This window comes from Panulirus ornatus, chromosome 23 (genome assembly GCF_036320965.1).
Source record: "Panulirus ornatus isolate Po-2019 chromosome 23, ASM3632096v1, whole genome shotgun sequence".
Classification (NCBI taxonomy): domain Eukaryota; kingdom Metazoa; phylum Arthropoda; class Malacostraca; order Decapoda; family Palinuridae; genus Panulirus; species Panulirus ornatus.
In genome coordinates, this window is record NC_092246.1 from 7,683,330 (window position 1) to 7,703,063 (window position 19,734).

General features: G+C 46.9%; 1 protein-coding gene across 1 annotated transcript in view; it reads left to right on the forward strand.

Moving 5' to 3' along the window:
• The first annotated feature begins 10,579 nt into the window (after positions 1–10,579).
• eys (eyes shut) overlaps positions 10,580–19,734 on the forward strand; it is a 36,933-nt gene continuing 27,778 nt past the window's right edge. Inside the window, exons 1-4 of the mRNA XM_071676539.1 lie at positions 10,580–10,947; positions 11,916–12,067; positions 12,813–12,926; positions 13,761–13,898. Of these exons, the coding sequence (XP_071532640.1) occupies positions 10,691–10,947; positions 11,916–12,067; positions 12,813–12,926; positions 13,761–13,898 (661 nt within the window). The 5' untranslated portion in view covers positions 10,580–10,690. The remainder of the gene's footprint in view (positions 10,948–11,915; positions 12,068–12,812; positions 12,927–13,760; positions 13,899–19,734) is intronic.

Genomic DNA, 19,734 nt, shown 5'->3' on the forward strand with positions numbered 1-19,734 from the left:
TGGTAAAGTGTTGTAGGGGTACAGGTGAAGTGTTGGAGGGATGCTGGTGAAGTGTTGTAGGGGTACAGGTGAAGTGTTGGAGGGATGCTAGTGAAGTGTTGTAAGGGTACAAGTGAAGTGTTGGAGGGATGCTAGTGAAGTGTTGTAAGGGTACAAGTGAAGTGTTGGAGGGATGCAGTTGAAGTGTTGTGGGGGTTCAGGTGGAAAATTGGAGAGTTGCTGGTGGAGGTTTGACGGATGCTTGAGCAATGTTGGAGAGGTGATGGCGACGTATAAACTTACTAGTAATAAGATAATAAAGAAGTGTTTAAGAAGGGTAACTGTTGGAGGAGTGTTGTCGACATAGAACAAATGTACTGTGACCCCAATGGAGAAATTGAGAAATATCGGATTGGCATTGGAGAGCTGTGGCATTGGTGGTGTGTTGAACGCAGAGTTGGTGTGCTGAACGCCACTGTTGGTGGGGTGAACGCCACTGTTGGTAGGGTGAACGCCAGTGTTGGTGGGGGTGAACGCCAGTGTTGGTGGGGTGAACACCAGAGTTAGTGTGGTGAACACCAATGTTGGTGTGGTGAACGCCACTGTTGGTGTGGTGAACGCCATTGTCGGTGGGGTGAACGCCACTGTTGGTAGGGTGAACGCCACTGTTGGTGGGTGAACGCCACTGTTGGTGGGGTGGGTGAACGCCACTGTTGGTGGGGTGAACGCCGCTGTCATAATGTCATGCTGTCATACTGTCATGCTGTCATACTGTCGTACTGTCTTATTGTCATACCGTCATGCTGTTACGCTATCATACTGTCACACTGTCATACTGTTATACAGTCATACTGTCATATTGTCATGCTCTAATTTATGACAAGATGTGTGCCTACGGGCCTTGCCACTGAGCCTCCTTATCACCCCCCCTCCCCGTATTTCCTGTGTGTTATGTATGGATTACGCTTGTCTGCTATGTATACCTACATATTATGACATTCTATACGCTATGTATGTCTATATATTATGTACATCTGTATGTCATATATATATATATATATATATATATATATATATATATATATATATATATATATATATATATATATATATATCATATGTGTATGGCCATGTACGTCTCTGTTTTATGTATGTCTGTCACGCGTGTGTATATACAGTGTGCATCACAGTTCCCAATTTGCATGATTGTGTCATAATCTTATATACATGCAACCGTCATGCATTGTTTGTTGCGAAACTACAGTGTTTCCGTTATGTATGCACGAATTAAGAGATTACTAATCGCATGTTTCATAGACGCGTCCACGAACGCCTGCCTGCTCATTCGTGACCCCTGGAATGTCTGGGATGTTCGTGCGAGCTGTGGAAAGTAATGGATTTACGAGTTTAATGGTAGGGGTTAGAGTGTTGTGTTGTCTCCTGTGTCCCACGACGTGAAGCATTGATCCCCCGGGGTATGTGGGAGGGAGAACCTTGGCTCCTCCCACCCTCCACAAGTCCCGGGTGATCCCTGGGGTGTGTGGGAGAGAGGATTTCGCTCCTCTCACCCTTCACCAGTTCCAGGTGATCCCCGGGGTATGTGGGAGAGAGGACCTGGCTCCTCCCACCCTCCACCAGTTCCAGGTGATCCCCGGGGTATGTGGGAGGGAGGACCTGGCTCCTCCCAACCTCCATCAGTCCCAGGTGATCCCCGGGATATGTGGGAGGGAGGGAGAAGCTCCTTCCACCCTCCACAAGTCCCAGGTGATCCCGGGGTGTGTGGGAAGAGGACTCCTCCCACCCTCCACAGGTCGAGTGTGTTCATAGGTCTCCGAGATGGTTAGGTGGTCTGGTTGTTCTGCAGGGCACTATCCCATGACCGCAGAACAGTACAGGCACGAAGCTCTCGTCTACCCAGTGGGTCCTCACATAGCGGAACGCACCAAATGAGCCCTTGCCTCACCAGTTGAATCACACAGTGGGTCGACTAGCAAGAAGTGTTCTTTTAGCGTAGGTGGTGATTTTCACTACAGATCTAATAGACATTATAATTCAGCGGGCATTCTTAATGTTAGGGACAGAGGAGAGTCCGTAAGAGCGAGGTTACAACACTGTGCTTTACTGGGTAAGTAAAATGATGACGTACATGAGGTAATGTGAGAGAAGGAAGACATAGGCTCTGCTGCAGAAGTAAGTGTCCCGTGGACGAAGAGCGACGAGGTCTGGTTCCGGTGCTGCTGGTGGAGGCGGCAAGGAGGAGGTGGCTTGATGTGGTGCCGTAGGTCTGACGTATACAAGGCTGTTTCCAGGTTTGTGATCGTTGGAAGGGGAGAGGCACAGTCGCGATCCTGTAAAAACTACTGCAGAAGACGGGCTTAAACGATTCCCTACTCGGGTCCTGCTGGAGGAGGCCATGTGAGGTAACCCACCACAGAGCCTTTGCCGCACGGCGGTGATCCAGGAGCTACATGGTAGCTATTTCCACGTGGAGATGGGGCCCCCTGTGTCTCAGAGCCAGGGACTACCTAGCTGATTCAGGCGGCTGGTGCAAGCCTATTGAAGAGCCGACAGGGTTTTACCCACGCCAGTGGTCATTAATTACGTTCGCATGGCAGGGAAATATTAATGACGGGCCCCTGTAGGATTACAGAGGTTCGTTGACTGACGGGAGTCTAGACGTGGGCGGACCTTCCGATGTGAAGCCAGGGGTCCCCTCTGCCAGCCTGGATACTTGGCCTCACGTGAATGGGTGGCTAAAGTCACGTGAAGTAAATAGCAGATGATTAATGAGATGATGACTGGACCAGGTGGCCGTAATAATAATGTTGCCACAAAGTGTCGTCGCTCTCAGCGACAGGAGTTTGCTGAACGACCCTGGGAAATTGTCGTTGCAAAGATCAGCAACGAAAATTGTGACAAAATCAATCAATACATTTAAGTATACATATCTTCTTGTTTTTGAAAAAGCTAAGAAACTGCAACATTCTGATGTAGTTCTTCGTTTATGGTTATTGTAAATAAAGACACCTTCAGTTGTGTGTAGGAGGGCGAGTATTGAGGTTGCCACATGTCACCACCGTACCCGCCACCAAATACTGGTGTTGACTAACCAAACTGGTCACTACGCACACTTTCATGTCCGCCACGCCTTAGGCGGCGCCCCTGACGCCTTCACATCGTTCAGAGATTAAGCAGCAGCGAGGGGGCACATCTGGATCAATAGTGGCGCCTTCATTACCACTAAAAGGTTGTATGCAAGTTGGCTCTGGGGTGGTTCGACCATCAAGGAACGCACACGCAAACATTCCCTTGCACAAGGGTGCATACGCAATGATGAACGCATGGACAGATATATTGGGTTGGCGTATGTAACTTTTCCATGCTATAAAGTCATGAATAAGTTAGGTTATTAGATACGTATTTCATGCTATAAAGTCATGAATAAGTTAGGTTATTAGATATCTATTTCATGCTATAAAGTCATGAATCAGTTAGGTTATTAGATATCTATTTCATGCTATAAAGTCATGAATAAGTTAGGTTATTATATATCTATTTCATGCCATAAAGTCATGAATGAATTAGGTTATTAGATATCTATTTCATGCTATAAAGTCATGAATCAGTTAGGTTATCAGATATCTTTTCCATGCCATAAAACCCACAAAAATCAGTGAGTCGTGGGTTGTAAGGCCACAAGGCCTGGTAGGTGATGTGTACACCCGTCGTGCTCTCGGGTCGTGATCTTCGTGTTCGAACCATTAAGCTCTGACGCTGTACCATCACGAAGACCACTGTATCTAATATGGAGTTCGTGTTGTGATGCATTTTACTCTGGGTGATACACTGTTTTGATGGTTGATTGCTAGACATCCCTGGCCATTTCTTATATGGGCAACTTGGCAAACAGTTGTTGGAGAGGGGCAGTTCACATGGCTTAAACGGAACGGCCCAAAGTGATAGTTAAGGGGAAGTGTAAGCAGACATTTTGAATGATATTTATATACTGTTTACAGTGTGTATGGTCACGTGACTGTGATTTATTTTAAAGTTCTACCGCAGAAATAGGTTTAGTTCCACTGTCAAGAAAAGAATGGAACTTTGGGGGAAAAAGGTAATACATGTGTGTTTGGCGTGTTGGGTGAGGAGGTGAGCAGGACGAACTTCACTCATCGGATAAGAGGAATTCAGGGAAAATTGCAGGAATTCATAAGGTTGAGATCAAAGTTAAAAAATGTTAATTGGAATATATATATATATATATATATATATATATATATATATATATATATATATATATATATATATATATATATATGTAACTTTATTTCACTGATGATTTTGGTTGCGTGTTCTCGTAACATTTTGCTAAGAACTCATCTTCTTACACTTAAGTAATGGTTATCTTTCCCGTTTGTTTTGTACCGTGTCGTATCTGTACGGTCAGTTAAAAGCAAAAAAAAAGAATTCTGTTTGATCTCATAATTGTATCTGAGGAATGGCTTTAGCTAACACCACGAGACAAAGCTCTCAATTACCTCCCCTCTACTTCACGCATGACTACATGACACAAGCAGCCTCTATTTAATGCTGTCATCCTGTATACACCCGCCACACGCCACATCTCACCTCACGGTGTTTCGCATCGTCTCTTGCTGTGGCATTTGCAAATGTCTGACACCGTGTGTCCGACTGGTGAGTGCCGTGACTAAGTTAACTCTGCTATCTAATTCCAGGGACTCATTAATGCTTCCGTCAGGGGAAGTGACTTGACTGCGTTGTGATCCCGCTAAGCTGACGTAACCTATTCCTAGAAATTGTACCTGCAAGAGGTAGAAATAATTCATTAACGAATTAATAGCTAAAAAGATCATTGGCAGCTGATTCATCATTTGTCTCATTGTGATTAATATCAAAAGATCTGGTAACTAGCAGTAGTGATTCTCCGCACGTACGGGAATACAGACGAATGCTCTGGCCGCTGATCCTTATGAAGCCATTGTGCAGCCTAGCTCACCGCAGCCTCGCATGAGCAGCGCAAGGATCCGCTTGTGTGTCGTGTGGCTGATGGACCTGGTAATGGGGCAAAACATGAGCATGAGCAACCGCGCATGTCATTTCCAACACGCGGTTGAAATTATCGCACACGGAAAATTTTCATCGTCTTGATTATGTAGAGAAGTAGCGGACGAGCATGGAAGCCTAGCCTGGCTGCCGACGTAAGGATAGGTGTCTCATGTGACGAAGGTTATCGGTTCTAAGCCCTTAGGCCATGACTGTGCCACCAGGAAGATGGCCCTAGCAAAGGCCACAACATATCCAAAGGTCGTATTCTTGCACTCAAGGGTTGGGTTGTTGTGCTCAGGGGTCGTATGGTCGTGATCAAGAGGTTAAATGTTCGTATTTTAGCGCATGCCAGAGCATGTGAATGTTTACATCCTCCGATCACTACGCAGGGCGTAAGTACGGCGTAAGTGGATCTTGGCTATGGAAGCGGAGAGTAGGGAGGGGTTCTTTAACCAATGTGGTGCTACGCTGAGCACAAGGGGCAGTAATTTAGGTCAATCAATGTTCGCGTTGTGCTCGCCGGGCTTATGGCGCTCGCGAGGGTCCGCGGCCCATCCGAAGGCACCATATATATCTGCTAATTACTCCACTGGGAGGGATGTGGCCCGCAGAGCAATGGAGACGGATGAGGTTGTGGTATGACCGACGCGAACTGTTGTGGATACAGAAGAAAGGTTTTCTTACGGACTGGAATCACGTCTGTCACGTAGACTTAAACCTATTTCCTATTTGTCTTGAAGAGTTAAGGAACGAAAATGCCCGACGGGGTTTTACTGTGCCACTGTGGCAACATCAAGTCAGTTTGCTGTCAAATACGATCTGATTATTCAGAAATTTCCCTAACATTCAATCATCATCGAAGGAGAACATTTTTCCTTTTGCAACTGTTCTCAAAACCAAGTTTTTTCCCCCCTCCCCCTCCCTCCCTCCCGGTCTCACATTTGATGTCTTTTTGATTCGATTATTCTGCGATTCTTCGTCCGTTTATATTCGTCTTCCTGTGGAACCTCCAGTCGTGGCTTACCTCACACCGGAGGCACCAGTGGTAACGGATAGACACACTTGTACTGACCAGCGCCACCGGTGCTGGAGGTAGAGGGGTGTCGCTATGTAGCGTTGTGGTGGAGGTAGAGGGATGTCGCTATGTAGCGTTGTGGTGGTGCTGTGTTGAGAGCGACCACAGTGGCAGGAGGGAGGTAAAGTATACAACTTGTGGGTAGGGAGGGAAAGTGAATGTAGTGGTGAAAGGCAAAGGGTTCGGGTCTACATGAAGCAATTACTGTAGTGTTAGGTAAGGGGGCAGCCATACAAGGGGCAGGGAGAGTTGATGCAGTAGTTGGTGCTCAGGGAGGAGGGGAACGTGTGGAGAATATACAGCGGGTGAGGGACAGGTGCCAGGATAAGAACAGAGAGGTAGAGTGGAGAAAGTATGGAGGAATGACTGACTGTGATGGCAGCAGATGGTGGTTAAGAGGAGAGTTTTAGTCAGGGTGGATTACGTGTGTGATGATCCATAGTTCGAGACTGATGAGAGAAGGTAGGTGTCTACTGGTGTGAGGAGGAACTGTGCAGCTGGGGCGGGTCCACGATTTTGCAAGGATGGGAGGAGGTGGAGATTGAACATCTGGGATCACTGAGGGTGTTATTTAGATATACCAAAGAAAAGATGTGAATAAGATACGGCTGTATGATTAAATTCTTTATCTCTCTCATACTATTTATCATTGTAATATAAATCCTTTATCTCTCTACTATTTAGGTAGATAGATGGAGAGAGAGAGAGAGAGAGAGAGAGAGAGAGAGAGAGAGAGAGAGAGAGAGAGAGAGAGAGAGAGAGAGAGAGTATGAGATGGAATGGATGGTGCTTCCACCAACCCAAGAACACAAGAAAATGAAAAAAAAAAGTAGCGACTCAAATGTGACGTGTCCAGATTCCTCAGGACCCGCCCCTGTACATGTGAAGGGTTGGGCAGTGTGAAGCCTCCTGCAGTGTTCTGACCTGGGGAGTTGCAACACTTGCGTTAAGCAGGTACAGGAAGGATCACAAGATGGCTACAGGTACAGGAAGGATCACAAGATGGTTACAGGTACAGGAAGGATCACAAGATGGTTACAGGTACAGGAAGGATCACAAGATGGCTACAGGTACAGGAAGGATCACAAGATGGTTACAGGTACAGGAAGGATCACAAGATGGCTACAGGTACAGGAAGGATCACAAGATGGTTACAGGTACAGGAAGGATCACAAGATGGCTACAGACCACATGACAGTTGGACCCAGTGAGGTGGTATGAGGCCACACTGAACACATGGAACATTGTATGATACCTGCTTGTGTTAGCATCACGGTGTCACAGATCTCCTGTCCTCACCTCTCGTGGCGCCGTAGTTCCGTACTCCTGGTGGTGTGGCCGCCGCGTCAGGAGCACTCGTCGCTTTGTCACACCACCTCCTCCGGCCTTACACTCCACTACACTACTACACTGCAGGGACCTCATCGTTCTCAAGACATCCGGGGACCTCGCTTCATCTTACTCCCAGCCCCACCGCCCCCCCACCTCCTCCTCTCTTGTCTCCCCCTCTTCCTCCCATTCATCCTTACCTCCCTACCTTGTCCCGTCCAGTCGTCACACCATCCAGTCGTCCATCCGTCACACCCTCCACCCAGCCGTCACACTTCCACCCGTCCTCCATCACACGCCAGCCGTCCGTCCAACACACGCCAGTCGTCCGCCCAACACACGCCACCCATCCGTCCGTCACACCTCCACCCGTCCTCCATCACACGCCAGCCGTCCGTCCAACACACGCCAGCCGTCCGTCCTTCACACGCCAGCCGTCCGTCCGTCATACGCCAGCCGTCCGTCCAACACACGCCTGCCGTACGTCCAACACACGCCACTACGCTTCCGTTCATCACACGCCACCCGTCAACGTCCCATTACTAATGTAAACAAAATGGTCGATCATGACCGATATGTGGGTCACTCCGTATCCCCAGGCGAGGCTGACGGACGAACACTGTAGCCGTGGGCCGGGCTACCGGGCACTCTGGCTGCCTCAGTCTGGGCAGCATGCTATGTTCTGTGCCTCACTACATCCGACGTGAGCCAGTATAGCATGATAACGGAGGAGGAGGAGGAGGAGGATGTGCAATACCCTCACCACCTGGGGACGAGCCAGAGGTCTTCATATAACTGATGATGTTGTCCCTCTGGTAAAACTGAGTCGACCAGCTGTTGCACCTTAGGTTAAGACAAGGTCCTGGACGCCTCTAATGAGGCACATCATGTTCGTGTCGTGGTATTTGTGAGGGATTTAGAGAATATCTCTCTCAAGGACGAGTATAAAACGGTATATATATATATATATATATATATATATATATATATATATATATATATATATATGTGTGTGTGTGTGTGTGTGTGTGTGTGTGTGTGTGTGTGTGTGTGTGTGTGTGTGTGTGTGTGTGTGTGTGTGTGTGTGTATGTTGTGTACAGGGTTCCCGGATGATCTGGTGTTGACGGCCCGTGATTACACTTAAGTTTACGAAATGGACTAGGAACTCCGGACTTCCTGCTGTAGAAGTTTAAGAGTCAGAATGACACCGTTAGTTCCGGGGTCGTGGTGGTGGTGAGTGACGAGCCTGGGGTCAAGGCCCGCTGGCTCCGGGAGGGTGATCGTCCTCTGAATACCAGCCAGACCGACCGACCGACAGACCCCCAGCCATTGATCTGTGTAGCGGGTCGGCCGGCCTCCTGGGAGGACCAACCAGCATCTGATGGAAATCAATTAAACAATAAATCTATACACACACACACACACACACACACACACACACACACACACACACACACACACACACACACATATATATATATATATATATATATATATATATATATATATATATATATATATATATATATATATATATATATATATATATATATATATATAAGTTTGTTGAGTATTCCTGGGAAATTATATGGGAGGGCATTGATTGAGAGGGTGAAGGCATGTACAGAGCATCAGATTGGGGAAGAGCAGTGTAGTTTCATAAGTGGTAGAGGATGTGTGGATCAGGTGTTTGCTTTGAAGAATATATGTGAGAAATTCTTAGAACAGATGGATTTGTATGTAGCATTTATGGATCTGGAGAAGGCATATGATAGAGTTGGTAGAGATGTTTTGTGGAAAGTATTACAAGTATGTAATGTGGTAGGTAAGTTGCTAGAAGCAGTGAAAAGTTTTTACCAAGAATGTAAGGCATGTCTACGTGTAGGAAGAGAGGAAAGTGATTGATTCCCTATGAATGTCGGTTTGCGGCAGGGGTGTGTGATGTCTCCATGGTTGTTTAATTTGTTTATGGATGGGGTGGTTAGGGAGATGAATGCATGAGTTTTGGAAAGAGATGCAAGTATGCAGTCTGTTGTGGATGAGAGGGCTTGGGAGGTGAGTTGTTGTTCGCTGATGATACATCGCTGGTGGTTGATTCATGTGAGAAATTGCAGAAGCTGGTGACTGAGTTTGGTAAAGTGTGTGAAAGAAGAAAGCTGAGAGTAAATGTGATTAAGAGCAAGGTTCTTAGGTACAGTAGGGTTGAGGAACAAGTTAATTAGGAGGTGAATTTGAATTTAGAAAAACTGGAGGAAGTGAAGTGTTTTAGATATCTGGGAGTGGATTTAGCAGTGGATAGAGCCATAGAAGCGAAAGTAAGTCACAGGGTGTGGGAGGGGGCGAAAGTTCCGGGAGCGTTGAAGAATGTGTGGAAGGCGAAAACGTTATCTCGGAGAGCAAAAATGGGTATGTTTGAAGGAATAGTGGTTCCAACAACGTTATATAGTTGCGAGGCATGGACAATAGATAGGGTTGTGCGGAGGAGGGTGGATGTGTTGGAAATGAAATGTTTGAGGACAGTGTGTGGTGTGAGGTGGTTTGATCGAGTGGGTAATGAAAGGGTAAGAGAGATGTGTGGTGGTAGGGAGAGTGTGGTTGAGAGAGCAGCGGAGGATGTGTTGAAATGGTTAGGTACATAGAGTGAATAAGTGAGGAAAGATTGACAAAGAGGATGTATGTGTCAGAGATGAAGGGAACGAGAAGTGGGAGACCAAATTTGAGGTGGAAGGATGGAGTGAAAAAGATTTTGAGTGGTCGGGGTTTGAACATACAGGAGGGTGAAAGGCATGCAAGGAATAGAGCGACTTGGAACGATGTGGTATACCGGGATCGACGTGCTGTCAATGGATTGAACCACGGCATGTAAAGCGTCTGGGGTAAGCCATGGAAAGTTTTGTGGGGCCTGGATGTGGAAAGAGATCTAGAAAGGGCAGTTTGCCTTCTTTTTCCCATTCCATCTTGAATTTGATAGTGGGGTAGATATCATTTAATTCTTGGGAGGAAGATGGCCACAAGGACCACACATCTGGTCTGTTGCTGTCTGAATTCCCTTCATGTTCCTCGCTGTACAGTATTGTTCTCAGGCCTGGCATTTCTAACACATCCACCCTCTTCATTTTTCCCTAGCATTGGAGGCCCTAAAAAGTCATCTAGACAACACAGTGGGGATTACTGGACCTTGAACCGTACTCATCTTTGCACCAACAGATAATGACCATCATCATTACCGTACCTGTATAATGACAGGTGTGGTCTACCATCATCATCATTACCGTACCTGTATAATGACAGGTGTGGTCTACCATCATCATCATTACCGTACCTGTATAATGACAGGTGTGGTATACCATCATCATTATAGCATGGCGGCGGCGGCGGCGGCGATGGTGGTGAGGGCGGCGGCGGCGGCGGCGCTGCTGGTGACGGGGGTGGAATGTGGCCTGGCCTGCATCAGTAACCCCTGCGCTCACGGTGTCTGTGTCGACCAACTCAACAGGTAAGGCACCTCGCTCCTGCCGGAGGGAGGCTGGGAGAGGACCATGTAGCGTGGAGGGGAAGAGAGTAGTGAGAGGAGAGAATATAAAGAGAAGACACCTGAGTGTATTGACTTAAGGTTAGGCCAGGCTAGGTTAGGTTAGATATGGTAAGCTTAAGCCATGCTAGGCTTGGCTAGGTTAGGTTAGGTTAGGTGAGACTAGGTTATGTAAGGTTAGGGTAGGATAAGCTAGGTGAGGCTAGGTTAGGTTACATTAGTTTAGGTTAGGCTAGACTAGGTCCTGTAAAATTAGCTTAGGTTATGTTAGGTGAGACTAGGTTATGTAAGGTTAGGTTAGGATGAATTAGGTGATACTAGGTTAGTTTAGGTTAGGGTAGCTTAAGTAAGGTTACAGGAGGTAAAGTCCTTGTCTCCTGAGTATGTCTGTGTGTCCTGCATGTGTGTTTCTGTATTGACTATGCACGCAAGTGTTCGAACATATGTGTATGGGTAGTCAGTGTCCCTATAGCTGTGAATATTGTTCCCTACCGGTAGAGGAATGGTTAGGGACCATTGATAACTGGAGGAGTGATAACACACACACACACACACACACACACACACACACAAGGATACTCACCGTACGACCGAAGACAACAACGAGCCACATACACAGACCACACGAATGCCCTCAGCCCACACAGACAATTTCGTGTTCTTAGTACAGTCGGCTGTTCCATACACATACGCATTCTTACAGACACACACTTCCATATACAGACAAGAAAGCCCCACTGTATCGGAAGGCACTGTATTGCCTCCACCACCAAGACCCACTCTCCCTATGCACACGGGGAGCTCTGAAACAGATGCGCCCACCATATACACAAACACAGACGCACGCAGGCTGACCTTACAGACAGACCCAGAGGCCGTCCTGTCGTGCTTGCAGTAACCCATTCCTTGCCTTCCTTCCTCTGCCCCTGCAGCAGTAGCTACTCCTGCTTCTGTGTCGATGGCTACACGGGGCTCCGCTGCCAGACCAACTGGGACGATTGTTGGTCTGCTCCCTGTCGCAACGGAGCCACCTGTGTCGACCTGGTCGCTGCCCTCACCTGCATCTGTCCCCCTGGTTATACAGGTAAGGTGATGATGACCTGTGTCGACCTGGTCGCTGCCCTCACCTGCATCTGTCCCCCTGGTTATACAGGTAAGGTGATGATGACCTGTGCCTGACCTGGGGCCGACCTACGCTACAGGTACAGTGATGACCTGGGACCCCCGCTGGTTCTTGTAACCTTCAGGATCATGTAACCTGGGGGCTCCTGTAGTCTTAGATCTCCTGCAGCCTGGGGGCTTCTGTGGCCTGGGTCTCCTGTAGGAGGGACAGGATGGAGCCCAGTGGTAAGAAAACGTCTCTAGCGAGTCCGGTAACATACATACACACACACACACACACACACACACACACACACACACACACACACACACACACACACTGTAACACTTGTCACCATCTCCCACACCTGCCATGTGTGTTACCAGAAGACACATGATACTTTGCCACAATTTGTACCTTGTATTTCATGTCTACAATAGTGTCTTACTTGTGTTTCATGTATACAGTAATGTCTTACTTGTATTTCATGTATACAATAGTGTCTTACTTGTACTTCGGGTACAGCAAAAGCTGTTCCCTGTATCATTATACAGCTTTCACCAAAAAAATGACCCTTGTATCAGTACTATATTTCCTCATTTCGTTCGTATATGTTGCTGTACTTCATGTGATCACTTGTGTATCATCAGACGTTGTCTGTATTGGCTGTAGCGACGGTATTACAGGACAGAGAGGGACTGTATGGTGCTGGTGTTTACCGTTGCAGGGGAGTTCTGTGAGGCGGAGGTGAACGAGTGTCAGAGTGACCCATGTCAGAACAACGGGACCTGCCATGATCTTTTGAACCACTACATCTGTACCTGTCCCCCAGGATACTCTGGTACGTACCCCTGACCCTGCCTGTCCTGTCCTACCCCAGGATACTCTGGTACGTACCCCTGTCCCTGCCCTGTTCTGTCCTACCCCAGGATACTCTGGTACGTACCACTGACCCTGCCTGTCCTGTCCTCCCCCAGGATACTCTGGTACGTACCCCTGTCCCTGCCCTGTCCTGTCCTACCCCAGGATACTCTGGTACGTACCACTGTCCCTGCCTGTCCCCCAGGATACTCTGGTACGTATCCCTGACCCTGTCCTGTCCCCCAGGATACTCTGGTATGTGCCCCTGACCCTGTCCTGTCCCCCAGGATACTCTGGTACGTACCACTGACCCTGCCCTGTCCCCCAGGATACTCTGGTACGTACCACTGACCCTGCCCTGTCCCCCAGGATACTCTGGTACGTACCACTGACCCTGCCCTGTCCCCCAGGATACTCTGGTATGTGCCCCTGACCCCGCTCCCAGGATGCTCCGGTACGTGCCCCTGACCCTGTCCTGTCCTACCCCAGGATACTCTGGTACGTACCCCTGACCCTGTCCCCCAGGAATCTTCCCTGCTTCCCAACATCTATAACTATCATGTCTGTTTTCAATCTTGAATGAATATTTATGAAATATATTCGTAACTCTTCAACCAAATTGTTTTTTGTCAAAATAGTTTTGCAAATATTGATAATATCAAAATATCATTCGTCTCTCTGTTCAGATATTTATAATATTCTTCTGTTCAGATATTCATAATATTCTTTTCACGCCGTGTGTGTGTGTGTGTGTGTGTGTGTGTGTGTGTGTGTGTGTGTGTGTGTGTGTGTCTGTGTCTGTGTTCTCCTGCAGGGGTCAACTGTGAGGTGGACGTGAGTGTGTGCAATACCTCCTCCGCCTCCCCCTGGCCTTCACACAACCCGAGGTGCTTCAACGGTGGCCAGTGTGTGGACGGCCCAGGCCTCTCCTACACCTGCCTCTGCCAGCCAGGTACTCACCAGAGGGACAGACCATCATGTGGTCTTTTCTTTAGGTGTGAAGACCATCTTCATGTTACGTCCATTTCTCCTTCACGCTATCCTCCCGCTCTTCTATCCCTCGTCCTCTTCAGGCTATCCTCCCGCTCCTATCCTCAGTCCTTCGTCCCCTCCAGGCTATCCTCCCGCTCCTATCCTCTGTCCCTCGTCCCCTCCAGGCTATCCTCGTCCCCAGTCCTGCCGTCCATGATGACCACCAGTTCGAGCGGCGGCAGCGGTTCTGACGCCCACACCCACCCCTCCGTGGGTGTTCCTCACCGCCTCCTTCGGAACACCTTCTCTCTCTCTCTCTCTCTCTCTCTCTCTCTCTCTCTCTCTCTCTCTCTCTCTCTCTCTCTCTCTCTCTCTCCGTCCTCAACCGGTGTAGAACTGCTCCAGTTCACTGTAGACCTCTGGCAGGCAGCTCATGTCAGATGTACGATATTTGTCGTTTTGAGTAGAGACTCATGTCAGATGTACGATATTTGTCGTTGTGAGTAGAGACTCATGTCAGGTGTACGATATTTGTCGTTTTGAGTAGAGACTCATGTTAGGTGTACGATATTTGTCGTTGTGAGCAGAGACTCATGTCAAGTGTACGATATTTGTTGTTGTGAGTAGAGACTCATGTCAAGTGTACGATAATCATCGTTAGGAGTCGAGACTCATGTCGGATGTTCGATAATTCGTTAAAGTTTGGAACACGTACCAGAGTAGGGTCATAGTTAGATATCTTACGCAAAAAATAAGAAAAGATGGATTCACAGGAAGTCGTGGTGTGTCAGGAACCCAGTTATATAATTGGCGTTTCCTCTTTTAACTTTTGTTTCTGGCGAATGAGAGAGAGAGAGAGAGAGAGAGAGAGAGAGAGAGAGAGAGAGAGAGAGAGAGAGAGAGAGAGAGAGAGAGAGAGAGAGAGAGAGAGAGAACTTCAATTTTCTCCAAATCTCGTTAAGTTAATGAATGAGTCGTGTCCGGCCCTGATCATTTGGGAAATAGGATGAACAAAGAAGATTTGAGTTGTGATTATTGTCGTGTCTTTGTAAGTTAGGTTAAGTAAGGCAGACGTGAGGTAGAGGGAAGGAGGGAGGGCATTAGTCTGGGTTGCAGGAGCAGGTGGAAGTGGTGGAGGTGGTGATGGAGGAGGTGGTGGTGGTGGAGGTGGGTGGAGTAAACAGCTGTAGTTCATGTCTTCAGTGGTTCCATGCCACTAGTTGTATTACGTGGTGAATGTATGATGTATTGCATGATACATCATGCCAGCAATTGTGTTATGTGGTGATGGATGATGTATTGCATGATACATCATGCCAGTGATTGTAATATGTGATGATGTATGATGTATTGCATGATACATCATGCTAGTAGTTGTATTACGTGGTGAATGTATGATGTATTGCATGATACATCATGCCAGTAGTTATATTACGTGGTGATGTATGATGTATTGCATGATACATCATGCCAGAAGTTTTGTTACGTGGTGATGTAGGTGATGTATGCTGTACTGCACGATACAGTCTCCTGTATCGGGGCTGAGGTGCCCATGGTGAGCCAGGCGGGCGGTGAAGCATGAAGAAGGCAAGATGAGTCCATGAGAACAGGAAACAGTCCTGCATTTCTTGAGTCATCCCTTCAGTAAATGGAGGTGGTCGTGTATCGGGTCGTTCTCATGACCCATGGCAACGGATGGAGGAGGTCGTGTGGCTGGAAGGTCGTCCTGAAACCCCATGGTGGTAGGCGAAAGTGGTCGTTCAGTGTGAAGATCGTACTCATGGTTCGCAACCATACGATATCGTTGGAAATACTATTCCTTCAAACCTACCCATTTTTCGCACTCCGAAATGACGTTCTTTCTTTCCACACATTCTTCATCACTCCCAGAACCTTCGCCCCCTCCCCCACCCTATGGTCCACTTCCACTTCCATGGTTCCATTCGCTGCTAAGTCTACTTCCAGATATCTAAAGCACTTCATTTCCTCCAGTTTTTCGCCATTCAAACTCACATCTCAATTGATTGGTCCCTCAACCCTACTGAACCTAATAACCTTGCTCTTGTTCACATTTACTCTCAACTTTCTCCTTTCACACACCTTTCAGCCATCATTGCTGTATCATCGGCAAACAACAACTGACTCACTTCCCAGGTCTTCTCATCTCCAACAGACTGCATACTCGCCCCTTTCTCCAAAATTCTTGCATTACCACCCCCAACCATAAACAAATCAAACAACCATGGGGACATCACACAACCCTGCCTCAGACCAAATTTCACTGGGAACCAATCACTCTCTTCTCTTCCTACTCGTACACATGCCTTACACCCTTGATAGAAACTTTTCACTGCATTTAGCAGCTTACCTCTCACACCGTATAGTCTTAAGACCCACAAAGCATCTCTATCTACCTTATCATATGCCTTCTCCAGATCCATAAATGCTACATACAAATCCATCTGTTTTTCTAAGTATTTCTCACATACATTCTTCAAAGCATACACCTGATCCACACATCCTCTACCACTTCTGAAACCACATTGCTCTTCCCAAGTCTGATGCTCTGTACACGCCTTCACCCTCATAATCAATACCCTTCCATACAGTTTTCCCAGAATACTCAACAAACTTATGCCTCTTTAGTTTGAACACTCACCTTTGTCCCCTTTGCCTTTGTACAATGGCACTATACATGCATTCCGTCAATCCTCAGGCACTTCATATTTATCCATTCATGCAGTTAATATCCTTACCAACCAATCAACAAAACAGTCACTCTTTTTCTCGATAAATTCAACTGCAATACCATCCAAACCCACCGCCTTGCCGGATTTCATCTTCCGCAAGACTTTCACCACCTCTTCTCTCTTCACCAAACCACTCTCCCTGACTCTCTCACTTCGCATACCACCTCAACCAAAGCACCCTACGTCTTCCACATTTAACAGACCTTCAAAATATTCTCTTCATCTCCTCCTCACTTCATCATTACCTGTTATCACTTCCTCCCTTGCCCCCTTCACCGATGTTCCCATTCGTTCTCTTGTCTTAAGCACGTTATTTACCTCCTTCCAAAACATCTTTTTATTCTTCCTTAAGGTTAATGATACTCTCTCACCCCAACTCTCATCTGGCCTCTTTTTCAACTCTTGCATTTTCCTCTTGACTTCCTGCTGATTTCTCTTATACATCTCCCAGTCATTTGCACTCCTTCCTCGCAAGAGAAATGATAAAGAGGAGGACAACAAAAGATGGAATTGAAATTATGAAAATTGAGTGAGAATTTAGAGGCCATACGTTTACCCGCCGTTGAAGAGAAAAGAGAGAGGGGTGACTTGTTCACAACAATGATTTTTTAAACCCATTTCATGAGGTGAACAGCGAACAGTTCTTCTCGAGAACATAGAACACCCAGGCGCCATAATGGAGATTACGTCCTTAAAAGTGTTATGAAATAACTCTGACAGGAACCTTGAGGCAGGCAGTGTGAGGCAGGAACCGTGAGGCGGGAACCGTGAGGCAGGCAGTGTGAGGCAGGAACCGTGAGGCAGGCAGTGTGAGGCAGGAACCGTGAGGTAGGCAATGTGAGGCAGGAACCGTGAGGCAGGCAGGGTGAGGGGGATGTGTAGTAGTGGTGTGCACTAAGCAAGGAGGGGAAGAGCATGACGTCAGCAGAGCTGTGCAGCACTATAGGAAAGTTCTACAGCAAAGTTCCTCTCAGCTGACTGCTCTGGTGGGGGAGGGATAGCGGCCGTGTGCAAGGACGCCCATCGCCCCCCCAACCATCTCCCACCAGCCCCCAGCCCTCGCAGCTGACGTCGCCTCCCCCGCCCCCCGGGGCTGACCTTTCCTTCACGTGATCAGTGCATGGATCATTACTTCATCTCATGATATTTAGCCTCCGCACTGCATATCTGGCCCAGAGTGGGGGGTGGGTGGGAATCCATAACAATTTGATTTGATTCCCTTGAGCAATGATGTCTATGAATATTTGTGTCTGGCTTCACAGACCAGCATGTTACATTCTGATCTCGGGGTCTTGAGGACACGTATCGAAGATAAAGTCAAGAGATGATGAAACTGTTTGTGGCAGTGATTTTTACCACCTCAAGAGCAATAAGTGTAGCGAACGATTCAGTTTGTAATGTAGATGCCCATTTGTTAATTCTTCTCTGATCTTTTACCATTGGGTTTGGATCACACTGGCAGCACTGCCAGTCGCGTATAGATGCACTGGGTTAGGTTATTGTCACTATGGAGTTTCTGTATATGTTCAAGAACACTGGTCTTGGCTGTGTTGAAGGTGACGATTATAAGTAATTAGTGTTTTGGGTGGATATGTGAGTGTAGTGACGTCAAATGCTAAGTAACACGTCTTTAACTTCACTTTTGTGCCTTGAAACAACACTTCCATTGCAAAGATAGCCGAGTATCCATTGCAGGAGCCGGCCACCTATATCCAATTTCGCTAATTTATACAAAATAACTTGCTTATTGACTAAATCGAATGGAGCTTTTAGGTCAAGAAAAGTGGTGTGTTTATGTCTTCCGTCCCCGTGGACTTAAGAAAGTAGTGGTATCGGTTGTGTACACTTTTGCTATGTGTGAAACCATTAATATTCGGTGACATATGGTCTTTGATCCTATGTAGTGGTCTGTTGAGCACCATCCTCAAATGTTTTTGCCTAGGCAACTCGTCAGGGAGACGGGGTGAAACGCATCAGGTTAATTGTGTTTAGGAATTGGTACAATTAAGCTTTTGGTCCATGAAGAGGTTAAATGGCCCTTGTTTATAACTTATCCTATACATCTATAATAATGGGTTACCAGATACACGTCTTACATGTATAATAATGTCATAATTCATGCCATCTTCCCCAAGAGCAGTGCACTTGCCCCTGGTTGGAGCTACATCAAGTTCAGACTCACTGATTGGCACATCACATTCATCGTGTTTGCTTATTTAGCATGAACTGGGTATGATCTTCTCTTTCTTTGGATTTGTTGAACAAAACATTCCTAGTCTCAGGTGGCAGCAAGTTATAGCTAGAAGTATGATCCCATTTCGTGGTTCATTCGTTGGCTTTCGACACAGGGTTGGGATGAGGCACTTGTCTATTTTTCTTTCTAATGATTTTGTTAATACCCTTCCAGGTTTGGCTTAAAGGAGTGTGTTGATTTAGTCCCCTGGCAAACTGTTTCCAGTCATTCTTTCTGGGGTCATTCGTTCCCTCGCTGCTGCAAGAGGTAGTTGAAATAGCTTTAGCATTTTGGGTGTTGCAAGATGTCTGTAACCCTTATCTATATAGATGCCCAGCTATGAACTTTGGCTGTTTCAGTTCCAGGACATTATGGTACTGATGTGGCCTAGTAATCGGTGCATTCTCTCAACTCCCTCTCTCTCTCTCTCTCTCTCTCTCTCTCTCTCTCTCTCTCTCTCTCTCTCTCTCTCTCTCTCTCTCTCTCTCTGAAGTTAGCTCAATTTGCGTAAAGAAGTTGTTTATATAAGTCACAAGATTAACATTCAAAGCTTGTATACATTTGTGGGTTCATAATCTTTGGTATCAGGCAGGGATATAATCTATGAACCTATTGTGCTGTTCTTGTTTCACTATTCATCTTTTCCTCTCCAGTGTGACACCAGGTAAGTTGACATTAGCTGTATGTATTGTAACCACTATTGACCAGTAGTCACACATACGATCATCCACAGTATCAGAATGGTCAGTTATATATGATAAGTTAAATCCTATACACCTGTCAAGGATTCCTTCATAGATGTGTAATGGTCGATTCTTAACCCAAGTCTGTCC